The sequence below is a fragment of the Vigna radiata genome, unplaced genomic scaffold, assembly GCF_000741045.1.
Source record: "Vigna radiata var. radiata cultivar VC1973A unplaced genomic scaffold, Vradiata_ver6 scaffold_206, whole genome shotgun sequence".
Lineage (NCBI taxonomy): Eukaryota > Viridiplantae > Streptophyta > Magnoliopsida > Fabales > Fabaceae > Vigna > Vigna radiata.
Genome location: NW_014542858.1, coordinates 598,036 through 610,901, shown reverse-complemented (window position 1 = coordinate 610,901; position 12,866 = coordinate 598,036). Strand labels below are relative to the sequence as shown.

General features: G+C 34.0%; 1 protein-coding gene across 3 annotated transcripts; it reads right to left on the bottom strand.

The window, feature by feature from the left end:
* Positions 1-7,055: 7,055 nt before the first annotated feature.
* On the bottom strand, positions 7,056-11,841 carry LOC106780780 (ribosome-recycling factor). 3 transcript variants are annotated; one of them, XM_014669087.2, is made up of 9 exons: positions 11,718-11,841; positions 11,370-11,601; positions 8,551-8,694; positions 8,343-8,458; positions 8,152-8,243; positions 7,992-8,013; positions 7,843-7,911; positions 7,611-7,679; positions 7,056-7,524 (listed from the first exon to the last, which is right to left on the bottom strand). In XM_014669087.2, the coding sequence occupies exons 2-9, from the start codon at positions 11,554-11,556 to the stop codon at positions 7,444-7,446; spliced, it is 780 nt and encodes a 259-aa protein (XP_014524573.1). In that variant the 5' UTR covers positions 11,557-11,601; positions 11,718-11,841; the 3' UTR covers positions 7,056-7,443. The 3 variants fall into 3 exon arrangements, with proteins under 3 accessions (XP_014524573.1, XP_022632833.1, XP_022632834.1); XM_022777112.1 differs by having other exon boundaries at positions 11,370-11,629; positions 11,718-11,829; XM_022777113.1 differs by lacking the exons at positions 11,370-11,601; positions 11,718-11,841 and adding an exon at positions 8,917-10,952.
* Positions 11,842-12,866: the final 1,025 nt, after the last annotated feature.

The following is a 12,866-nucleotide window of genomic DNA, read 5'->3' as shown; positions in this document are numbered from 1 at the left end:
CCAGTTCAAGGAATTCAAAGCACAAGTAGAACTTGAAACTGGAAAAAGAATTAAGTGCTTGAGAACAGATAACGAAAGAGAATATGTAGATGGAGATTTTCAAGAATTCTGCAAGAAAGAAGGTATTGTCAGACAATTTTCAGTACCACACACACCGCAACAAAATGGTGTAGCAGAGCGGATGAACAGAACTCTTCTAGAAAGAACACGAGCTATGTTACAAACTGCTGGTGTAGATAAATCCTTTTGGGCAGAAGCAGTTAAAACTGCTTGTTACTTGATAAATAGGTCACCATCAATTGCAATTGAGCTGAAAACTCCAATGGAGATGTGGAATGGAAAAGCAGTTAATTATTCATCCTTACGTATATTTGGTTGTCCTGTGTACGTGATGTACAACTCCCAAGAAAGAACAAAGTTGGATCCAAAATCCAGGAAATGCATATTCTTGGGTTATGCTGACAGTGTAAAGGGGTATCGCTTGTGGGATCCTACTGCCCACAAAGATATTGTTAGCAGAGATGTAGTTTTTGCAGAAAATGAACTGCAAAGTAAGCAGACAAATGACAGCGAGAAGAAGGACAAGGTTATAGTACAGATAGGGCAGAAGTCTTCAGAAAGTTCTTCCAATTCAGAAGAGGAGCAAGAAGAACATGAGCCAATTGAGGTTGGTGATGGAGAACTCCGACGAACAACAAGAGAAAGAGTCAAACCATCTTGGCATTCACAATATGTGATGACAAGTCATGATGCGTATTGTCTTCTAAGTGAAGAAGGAGAACCTTTAATTTTTCAAGAGGCTGTGAGTGGTTCAGAAGCTTCTCTATGGATGGCTGCAATGCAAGAAGAAATTGAAGCTCTTTATAGAAACAAGACATGGAATCTTGTGGAACTTCCAAAAGGTCGAAAAGCCATTGGTTGCAAATGGGTTTATAAGATCAAGAAAGATGGCAATGATCAAGTGGAAAGATATCGTGCTAGATTGGTAGTTAAAGGATATGCTCAGAAAGAAGGCATTGATTTTAACGAGATTTTCTCCCCAGAGACTAACAACAATCAGAATTGTCCTTGCAATGTGTGCTGCATTTGATTTACATCTAGAGCAATTGAATGTAAAGACTGCTTTTCTTCATGGAGAACTTGAAGAAGAAATATATATGCTTCAACCAGAAGGTTTTGAAGAAAAAGGAAAAGAAAACTTGGTTTGCAGGTTGAACAAATCTCTATACGGTCTAAAGCAGGCGCCAAGGTGTTGGTATAAGAGATTTGATTCCTTCATCATTAGCCTCGGATACAACAGACTAAGTTCAGACCATTGTACTTATTACAATAGGTTTACAGAAAATGATTTTATCATTTTATTGTTGTATGTGGATGACATGTTGGTGGTAGGCCCCAACAAAGCTCTAATCCAAGAACTGAAGGCGCAATTGGCTAGGGAGTTTGATATGAAGGACTTGGGACCGGCAAACAAGATTTTAGGGATGCAAATTCATCGAGATAGAAAAGATAGGAAGATTTGGCTTTCACAGAAGAACTATTTATTGAAGATCTTGCGACGCTTCAACATGCAAGATTGCAAGCCAATTTCTACCCCACCTCCTATCAATTGTAAGTTATCCTTAAGTATGAGACCTAGCAGTGAAGCAGAAAGGATGGAAATGTCTCGAGTTTTGTATGCATCAGTAGTGGGAAGCCTTATGTATGTCATGATTTGTACAAGACCGGACATTGCTCAAGCAGTGGGAGTGGTTAGTAGATTCATGGGAAATTGTGGTGGAGAGCATTGGAATATTGTTAAAAGGATACTTAGGTATATCAAAGGAACCTCGAATGTTGCATTATATTATAAAGGATCAGAATCAATTGTTAGAGGCTATGTTGATTCAGATTTTGCAGGTGATCTAGATAAAAGGAAATCTACTACTGGCTATGTGTTTACAATTGCTGGAGGGGCCATAAGTTGGTTATCCAAGTTACAAGATGTTGTAGCTCTGTCTACTACAGAAGCTGAATACATGGCAGCAACCCAGGCATGTAAGGAAGCTATTTGGATTAAAAGGATAAAGGAGGAATTTGGGCACAAGCAACAACAAATTGTTGTGTATTGTGATAGTCAAAGTGCATTGCACATTGCAAAGAATCCAACCTTTCATTCCAGGACAAAGCACATAGGAATAAGATATCACTTTGTGAGGGAAGTAGTGGAAGAAGGAAGTGTGGATATGCAAAAGATTCACACAGATGAAAACCTAGCAGATGTCATGACAAAGCCGGTTAATACTGACAAGTTTAGGAAGACTCGATCCTGTTACGGCCTATTGGAAACATAAGCAACATGGATGGCAAATATGGTGTGAAGATTTGATTAGTTTAATCAAAATCTTCAAGTGGGAGATTGTGAAGGAGAGAAGTCCCACATCTAGTAAAACATTGTAAGGGACTTCCTCCTTTGGTTATAAAAGAGAGGTTAAGGTTCCCCTTTCCTCATCCCATTCTCTTCCCTTCCTTCTATATTTCTCTTGCTTTTAAGCAATTGAGGAATTCTTAAGAGAGTGTTGTAATTTCTCCTTTTAGTATAAAATTTTCCCATCTTCCCTCCTAGCAACAACCAAATTCTAACTCTTCAGCCTACCAACCAATTTTTTTTTTACGAGAACCCATGTATCTTTCATCTGGAACAAACCTAGTCGAAACATATAGAACTATTTATATGTATAAAACTCTAAAACAACCAATTAATGAAAATAAAATGAAAACAGACATCATTCACAACAACAATAAAAAATTAATAATAATTACTGAAAAAGTTACATTTAGGATAAAATCATTAATAAATGCGAAAGTTAAATTCATTCTTAATTTGGAAATATACATAGATAAATATACGAAAACATAACATTTTACCATAATACTAACCCCGCAAAAGCATTAGTAACATAGGTGTATCAGAGCGCTTAAATGAAAATAAATTTTCCTTTCTTTTTACCAAAATCTGCCTCATAAAGCTAATTAAAAAAAGGAGCCATTAACTATAATTATAACTAGGTTTAAGTACACTTTATTTGTTATACCTACACAAACTATCTAGAATGCTAACAAGTAGTTTTTAGGCACCATGTACTGGTACTAAAACATAAAGACTGCAGATATCAGAATAAATTGAGCATCTAAACCTTGTACTCAACTAAAATTATAATTAATTACCAAATATTACCCAATCCAATCGATTAAACCAAACACAGAAAACCTCGCTAACTAACCACCATAATCCATAACCAGATACAATGAATGAACACCATAGAGAAAGAGAGAGAAATTTACAAGTAAATATGAGAGATCCAATAATGTGAGCTCCTTGCACTTAATCGCAACCAAATCCAATGACGTGATTGGAACGGGAAGTGGAAACAGAGTCGGAGGTGGAGGCGGAGGCGGAGGAGACGGAAGCGGAGGCGGAGGTGGGGATCTATGGTGGCTTGCATTTTAAATGATGTTTTTGCAGAGGTGGAAGTTGGGTGGAAAATGGAAGAAAGACGAAGGAGAGAGAGGGAGAAAAGGTGAGAAAAGAAAAATGGTATCAGTTTTCCGTTAGACACATCAACATATTTTTAATGGAGTTAGTTTTGGAGGACTAAAATTAAAGTTTCCTAAAGTTAAAAGACTAAATTGTACCTTAGTTTGAAAGAGAGACTAAAACCAAAATCACCCTAAAGTATATGGACTAAAAACATATTTAACCCTGTATTCTTTGCATTGTAGTTATTATCTCATTTGTTTTTTGTTTGTTGTTTACACAAATAAAAATTTGTGTACTTATTTTATTTATTATATTATGGTTCTTCCTGAGTATTATATTATGTTAGAATGGTTTTGAGTTGGATATTTCTTTTCATGTTTTAAAATTATGTATGTATTTTATTTGGATTCTAATATGTTAATAGCTTTATATAACAATTTTTTTATAATAGATTATATGTTACTATTTTATTGATTTGTTTGAGTTTATTTTAAAAAAAATATTTCAAACAAACTAATTACCGGTAATCACATGGACGTTGTAAAAAAATTATTAAAAAACATTTTCCATTTTAGTTTTTGGCTATTGATGAGTAGTAATTGGTGTAGGGAATTGTGTGTTGGTGATTTCCTATGTGAATATTTAACAATTTATGATTTTGGGTAAAGAACTTTGAAATGTATTAAATACAACTATTTCAGTTGTATTTATTACATTCTTATTCTTATTATATTTTATTTTATTTTCTATATTCTTACATTCTTATTTTATTTTCTACATTCTTCTATTCCGGCTAATATGATTGTTACTTTGAATTAGAATTACATATTTTAATATCTTAGGTTTGTACTTTGGTTGAGAAAAAAAAGGGGACAATATTAATATTAGTGTGCCTTTTACATGGTTTACACCTTATGTAAATATTAGATACATATGTATCCTTTTAAGTTTTTATTTGTTCTTGGGTTTTGGTTATTATCTCAATTAGTTGTTGTACAACCTACATAAATATATATTTATGTACATATTTTATTTTTTGTGTTGTGATTCTTGCTTTCTATTATATTGTTGGGTTGTGGTTGACCTGGATTCATGGTTTAAAATTATGCACATATTTTAGTTTGTGGCTTGAGTAGTAATCGAGGTAGCATTTGGGTTTGTGATTGTCTATGTAAGATCTTGGGCATTGCTCTCTGCACCTCCCCGTTTGTTTTCTCCATCTCCCCAAATTTGTTTTATATTTTTATTATAAAAATATCTTTTTTTATTTACTTTTTTAACCTTTGTACTATTTTTACTTTTTTTTATTTTAATGTCCTTTTTATTTGGAAAATGATATTTTGACACCAAATTTTTGACATCATTTTGACACTGTGTCAAAATGTGGTTGGACGATTTCAAATTAAAAAAAAAAAACTTTGATTCTTCTTTTTCAAATATGTCCTTGTTTCAGCTCTTTTTAATTTGAAATCGTCCAATCATATTTTAACACATGTTAAAATGATGTAAAAAATTGGTGAGAAAATATCATTTTTCGTTTTATTTTTAGAAATAAACCCTACATTTACTTTACTCCTCTTTTTACTCTATGCTCACAATCCTCACCTTCCCTGAGATTCGCCTCTTCTCCCAACTTTGTCACACACTTCTTTTCTATTAGTTTCTCTTCCAAACAACCTCAAACAAGATCATGTGTGTCCAAGAACCATCATATATATACATTTCAAATAAAAAAAATTAATAAACTAAAAAAAGAAAAAAACAAAAAAACAATCCGAAAACCCGCCTTGAAAGTGGAAAAAGAATACCTTGTCTGATTGAAGTGAAGAGTGTGAAGATGGCGATGGAAGTGGAGAACAATCACAATCACCAATTAAGGTTTCCGTTCTGGAAACCGCTTCGTCGCAAGTTCGGGCCAGACTCTCCTTTCTTCGCTCCCGGCAATCTCCAACGAGAACTTCTTGCCAAACAAGTTTTTTTTTTTTTTGTAATTGTTTGGTATTTGATTAAATGGTTGTAAGTACTGAATTTTTAGATGTAACATTTACTTACCCCTTGTATTTCAAAGGTTGCTTTGGAATTGACAGAAGAGAAGGAACAGCTTGAGAAATGGATGCAAGAGGAAGAAGGAAGGTACTGATCCTTATATGATAGCTTCATATCCTTAGCATTATGTGAGATCGAAATCACTTCTGGCAGATGATTTTTCGAATGTTAGGCTTCGTTTTCATCATGGATTGTCATTATTTCTAGTTCTCTAAATGCAGTGTTATTTTTATTTTTTTGTTCCACTTAGTTCTTGAGGAAGGTGCTTCTTTATTATATAATTGTTGTGGTTAATTTATTTATCTGAATACATGCTGAAGAAATACAATTTGTTGGTATTACACTCTATTGCTCGAGAAAGTTGTTATCATTTGATCCCCACAGGTTAAATCAGTTCTTGAATGAAAAATTTAGTCCGTTGGTGGTGTATGTCGTTGAAGTGCTGTAACTAACGGGGAAACCCGTCGTCGTTGGCTTCGTTGGATCTGAACCTGCTCCATACATAATGTCGTAGCAGGTAATTAATAGTGGTGTTGTGGTTCTGGATTTCGGATGAAGGAGCATATATTATAGAGTTTGGATGAGAAGCCGAGAGTTTGGAAAGTTTCGAGGGTTCGGAAGAGAAAACGATAGAAGAGATGTGTGTCACGGAGTTCAAAGAAGAGGCGGATTTCAGGGGAGGTGGGACTGTGAGCACAGATAATGTAGGGTTTACTTCTGGAAATAAAAAGGACGTTAAAATAAAAAAAAGTAAAAATAGTATAAAGGTTAAAAAAGGAAATGAAAAAGGATATTTTTGTAATAAAAAATAAAACAGAAAGTTGGGGAGGTGGAGAGAACAAATGCAGAGGTGCAGAGAGCAATGTCCTAAGATCTTTGTAATTAATATTTTTTTTTTGGGTGACAACCTTTTAAATATTTTTTGGTATTATATGGGTTCTTACACTATTTTAGTTATACTTATTTCTTGGCTACACTCTTATATTTCTACTAATGTAATTGTTATTTGACTATAATAAGAAATTTATATTTGACAATGTAATATTATGATTTTTGGATTCTTAAAGTGTTTTAGTTGTATTATTACCCTATTGTTATATTTCCTCTTTTCTGGTACATTTTTGTATGTGTTAATTTTATTGTTATTTTGAATTTGATTTGAAGATTCTGATATTTTATTTGTACTTTAGTTCAGAAAAATTAAGGACAGTATTAGGTGTGTGCTCAACTTAAGGAAAAGATAACCATTGAAGTGGTTTTTACATGTCCTTCTTCCTACATAGCTATTATTAACGTGTGTGTGTGTGTGTGTTATTAACTACTAAAAACACAGCAATATATAGAGACGTAATAGCGTACCACCAAAGTGAAATTGTGTACATGTATTGTGACTCTACCAAACACTCTCGGTAACAAACATTATAACTGATGAAAGTGAAAAATTCCAGAAAACATTGAAGCAATGACAATACCAAGTCTACCAAACACGTGAAAGTGAAACACTGGACTTGATGCCAGTAAATGCTATCATTGACTGGTTATTGAGTGTCAGCTTCAATTAGCTTATATCCTCCCCCCACTTAAATCTATATACACAGCCTCCATGGTTAGAACAGAAAATAAACAAATTTGGACTAAGAAAGGGAGTTACCATAAGCACAAGATTTTGATCAACGACAATACAAAGGGACCTGCACCAAGGTGGCAACTCCATACCAAATAGGTTGAAACTGGGGGACTCATCTCTTATGTATTCAAAAAATAGCCAGAACATCAGAAGAATAGTCCTTAATTCTAATAGACCAGACAAATTTCATGCCCTATCAAATTATAAGGAGAAATGAAGCAGTGAATTCTCCCCCAAAAAATAGCACCAATCAGCCTTGACTAACTTCCTTCTCTTTTGCCTTGCATACATCTTCCGCAGTCTTGATAAACTTTTTGGTCAAATCATCAACCTGTAAGAAGGAAATATCAGAAACTAAACTACCAAAGCTGTGGAACTCGGTAATCTCATAAGTTGCAATAAGCATATGTAAGTTACTTCTTTCTCCAGTCTTTTTATGTCATCTTTGGGGAGACTTGAATACAACTTCTTTATCGCATCCATTGCCTAACAAATAAATAATTGAATCAGTTTAAAGAAAGCTATGGCAAACTTTTACAGCAAGAGAGAATTCCAGTTTTTTCCACAATTACTCTTTTTTGCAATCCCTTATATTATAGAAAGGTAAACCTTCCGATAAATGTCAAGAAATACCAAAGCCACACCAAACCTTTTGTCGAGCTCTTCTAATACTTTGACGAGCATCTTCACATGATTTAGCAACCAACTTAGTCATAGCCTGAAAAAAATGTCAAACAGAAGGATATAGCAGCATGATAAATCTGTAAACAATAACTAAATGGAGTGCAACGAGTTTACCTGCATATGTTCCTTGGTCAATCTGGTCATTTCACGATGAAGTAAATTAGTTAATTGATATTGAGCTTGAAAGTCAAATTCTTTAATAGGTACTATATTATCCAACCAAATTCACTCTGGCAGGCATGAGTAACTGAATGTCAATAGAATATGTGCTTACGGTGGAATAACAGCAATCAATCTTTCACCATCTGATTTCGGATTTAAGCCCAATGGAGATGAAACAATGGCATTCTCTAATTGTTTAAGTGTCTGCAGAAGTTAGGAATACCATATTAAAAAGTAATACTAGCTAAGTACTAAGCATTCTAAAAAAAAGAAATAACAACTCCAACTACCAAGGTAATATACCTCTGGATCATATGGATTAACAGACAAGGTTTTTGGATCTAGAACTGAAACAACAGCAAGTCGATTCAAAGGCATCTTCAAACCACTAGTTTCAACAATAATATGATCAAGCATTCCTGTAGAGGCATGCGTGCAATTATCATGTTTGAGTACTATCTATCAAGGGACACAGATGATCTATAAACAATTATGGTTTACGCTAATATACCTGGGGATGCCCTTCCTGTTCGTAGCTTGCTTAGTTCTGCTGATAATGCAGCCATTGCAGCCTCCATCTGTGAGACAGCATTTGCCTTGATGGTAGGACCAACGTTTGGTGGAACTTCAATTGTACTAACACCCCCTTCATCCCCTAAAATGTACAAACCGCTGATAATTAAAGACAATGCTTAACCACCAAGAAACTGTTATGAACCACAAGAATACAACTTCACCTTCACCGATGTTATTTCATAAACACCTTGTGGGCACTACATTAACTCACTAAACCAAATAGCTACAGGAACATCTTTCAAACAAGAAAAAAAAAGGGCAACCAAATTCTGAAGAGAAAAAAATTCAACAAACGTCATACCCACATCAGCTGGTCAAAAGAAATGGAAACAATTGCAACATCTCTCCATCAGCACCTATTGGCATGGCCACCAATGAAACGAAGTGCAACCACAACAGAATGGACAACCCGGAAGAAGGAAACTACCGAGGCAGAGGTACTCCCTACACCTAGCAACTAAAATTGCCACAGACAACCAAAAACCAAGGGGAAGTAGTCACGAACACGCTAAAGATTAGTTTGGATCAATGGCAATCACCAAAATCAATTAAAGGTCCAATAAAAGCACTCTGAAATAGAGCTGAACCATTAATGGAGACAACCTCTTTCACTCTTCAAAAGGGGTGTCACTGTCAATAGCAACCAAACCATTCTTCCAATAGACCCCACAATAGTGAGAAAACCCCAATGTATGAAGAAATTATCCAAGAGTAACAGCCACTACAGCGCAACATAATGTAAAATAAACATGTTTGATGTGATCTTAGTATTAGATCTTCATCAGAGTGTGCATGAGTATAGCTTCCAGGGAGATAAAAACCATTGACTAGAGCAAAGATGAAGAGTTTTCACAACTCCATTTTTTTCAAACTTCAAATCAATAAAGCAGCAGATGCAGAAAAACTTTTCTGTAAATCTTCTAGCAAGCTAAACCCAACACCAACACCTTGGTAACAAAACACATAATTTCTTTTGACAATATATTGAGGTTGAGAGAGAGGGAGAGATTGCAACGCTCGATGATTCTTGTGTTTTTAATGTGAGGCAAAAATTAAGATCAAACATTTAGAGAAGAAAATGATTGAAAATGAGCAAAAGGTATTCACTGCAGTGAAAAAAAACATCTTCAAGGCATGTGGCATCACTCTTATATCATTAGAATTCATGGCTCAATGTTGAGAAGTGAAAAATGATAGACTGAGATTAAGATGTGTATTCATTAATAAAAGGTGATTACAAAGAACCTTTATATAAGCAACAAACTAAATATTCTACTAACAAACTCCTGATTCGTGCATCCAATTCATAAAACGAATCTGGGAAATTTAAGAAACTGTCCCAAATTTCTCTTATTTTTCATTTTCAAGAACTTTCATAGTTTCATTCAGTTTTCAAAAATATTTCTCATCTACAAGCAACCTATAATTTATGCGTCATGCTTGAAATTTAAACTAAATTCCCATGAAAAACACGAATCAGCACCTATAAAATTCACTAAGAACAGAAAATCAAAATCCAAGGAATAGAGTGTGTTTATCACTCAATGGAGAAAATGTAGATGCAATTCTTTAATTTAAGCACCTTTGGTGCTATTCTCCAGTCAAAATTAAAACAACTCGTTATTCATCATTGACATTAGAAGTTCCTAGAATTTAGATACGAGCTTAATTCAACCTCAAAACTAGCTCATGAGGTGAGAATAAACCCCACTTATATACCCCAATTTAGACATATCACTAAGATCTCTAACACACTCTCCATGTTGGTAACTAATAATTTCAAACATGAAGTTTGTGGGACAAACGTGTGTGGTCTGGCAATGGATGGTCCAACAAACCTAACAACAAGTAGGATAGACTTTGATATAACATTAGGATTTGAATTTAGGTCTACTTCCGCACCAAAGGTGAACTTGCCATTACATATCATTAGTCAATGTGAGATATCCAATAACTGTTGATATTAATAGATAATCATAGGCAAATAAACTTTTAGTCTTTTATCTTACTTTTAAGGTTCATTTTGTCCATTTATCTCTAAAAAAAACTTATTTCGCTCATTTATCTTTAAAATTTGGATGACTTTGGACCTTCTGAAATGGTAGTCCTTTTCGATTTTTGCATATGATTTTGAACCCTTCTTTTATTGATTCGATATACAAAAATCACTAGATTCCCACACATGAAAACCATAAAACACAACTGGTAAACCAAATAATAGCTATAACAAGGTGAAAAATTGAGTCTAACAAGCAACCGGAAAATTAAAAGAATCAGATCATTTTCTGATTATTTGTAAATCTCAATTTTCACACAAACTTTACATTGTTTATTATCCTTTCTGGTTCAAACATCAATTGAATTTCATAGTTTTCATATAAGTGATTTTTAATAAGACAAGTTTATAAGTTAGAGTAGTAAAAAAATTGGTTAACAATTGAAGTCAATTACTATTTCGGAAGGTTCAAATTATTCCTAAATTAAAATATAAAGGACCACGATAAATCTTAAAAATAAGATAAATAACCAAAAATATAATTTAATCATTATTATAAGACTTTTTAAAGTAAATCATCATTATAAGACCTAGCTAAAACTCAAATTTTAGATGAAAAACAACACTAAAATCACCTACCAAACTGCCTCTACAAGTCCAAATTCCACTCCCCTCCTTCCACTAAATCATCAAACTCAACTAAAAACAAAAGGGTATAAGAAAAAACATTACTTTTCCTTAGAGAAGCAAAGACGTACTTGACTTTCGCCCTTTGGCGTAGGCTCTGCGACTTTCCGCAAAAAAATTACGCTCGGCCGGAATGGTAAACACTCTGCTGCTATCACACATTTGAACGCTAGACACGTCACGAGCACAAACAACACGGGAGGCTCGGACCCACAACATGTTTCGGTACGAGAATGCACGTCTAAGGTAACCAGACATCGCCGTGTTCACGAACGCTTCTTTGATTCTTGTTAAATTCAGTGTCTGCCAATAATTGATAACGAAGGTAACGCTACACAGGAATCAATTTCTTACAAATATCGTCAAATTAAATTATGGAAAGTTGATATCTGTGTGAAGAAAGAGAAAAAATCGCTAACGTTGATGATCTGATTCTGATGATCGAAACGATGACTTGTCTCTGTAGCTTCTGCGTTTCGGGATTGGTTTTAGGGTTTATGGGATTTTAGGGATTATGGGGTTTTGGAGAGAGCTGTTGAAATGGGCTGGCCGGCCGGCCGGCCACTGCCTTGGCCCAAAATCTATAAGGATTTCTTTCTGTAACCCCTTATTTTTCTAATGCACCCTCATAAATATTAAAATTCCCCTCTCATCCTTAAAAATCGACTTCAATATTGTGTATAATATTAATTCAATACATGACAAAAATTACAAACTTCAAAAAATCCAAAGTAATGAATGATGGAATGTATAAGAATTTAGAAAATATTAGAGTTCATAAGTGTTTTAAATTAATGAGATCGAGTATTTTAATGTTAAAATAATTAAATAATATAAATAGAAATTCATAAAAGTGTCTCATTATCTAAAACACTCATTATCTCTCTAAAACTCATTATTTAAGTTCTCTTTCTGTTCTCTCTAAGATTTTTAACTCCTAAAACATTTTTCGACGATCAGGAGGTGCATAGAAGATCACAACAATAAGTTCTTCATTCTCTATCGGTCAGTCTTCCACATAAAGTAAGTCAATTTATGTTCCTTTTCTTTAGTTTTCAATTTAAGACACATACAAAAGAGGATTTCTCGCATGTCATTCAACCTCTCCTATTAGTTCTTTGTCAATTAATGGTCCTAACAACATACCCAGATCATCATTCCATTGTTTATAGACACGGTTTGTGTTCTTTGATCTATGAGAGTTGTTTGGGGTTCATTAGAGTTTGATCTTCAAACAGGTAAGATAAGCTAATATTTGCTTTAATTTCATTTTAAGAAGTATGTAATCATGTTTGATAAAGTGTAATATGTATACTTGGTGGAATCTGTTAATTTGTATGAAGTTTGTATCTTGATGAGTGAATGTTTGCCTATTGATGAATATTATGGTGTATGCTTGTGAAATGAAGCTTGCTTGGACATGTGATGCTGCTTTTTGGAGTTCTATGAAGTATAAATTTGTTATGGAGTTGAAAGTAATAAAGGGAGTGTCGTTGGGTTGGTTTTGGTCTAAATTGGGGTTTTAGTAGGTGAATTTTTATAAGAGTGATTTTGAAACGAAAATTGAG

What these genes read in the sequence shown, in the direction of transcription:
- LOC106780780 (XM_014669087.2), bottom strand. Translation starts at nt 11,556, where the DNA reads ATGTCTGGTTACCTTAGACGTGCATTCTCGTACCGAAACATGTTGTGG. An exon ending in CGCCAAAGGGCGAAAGTCAA is followed by an intron (nt 8,695 to 11,369) that starts GTACGTCTTTGC and finishes TGTACATTTTAG; the next exon opens with GGGATGAAGGGGGTGTTAGT. An exon ending in TGACCAAGGAACATATGCAG is followed by an intron (nt 7,912 to 7,991) that starts GTAAACTCGTTG and finishes CATTTTTTTCAG; the next exon opens with GCTATGACTAAGTTGGTTGC.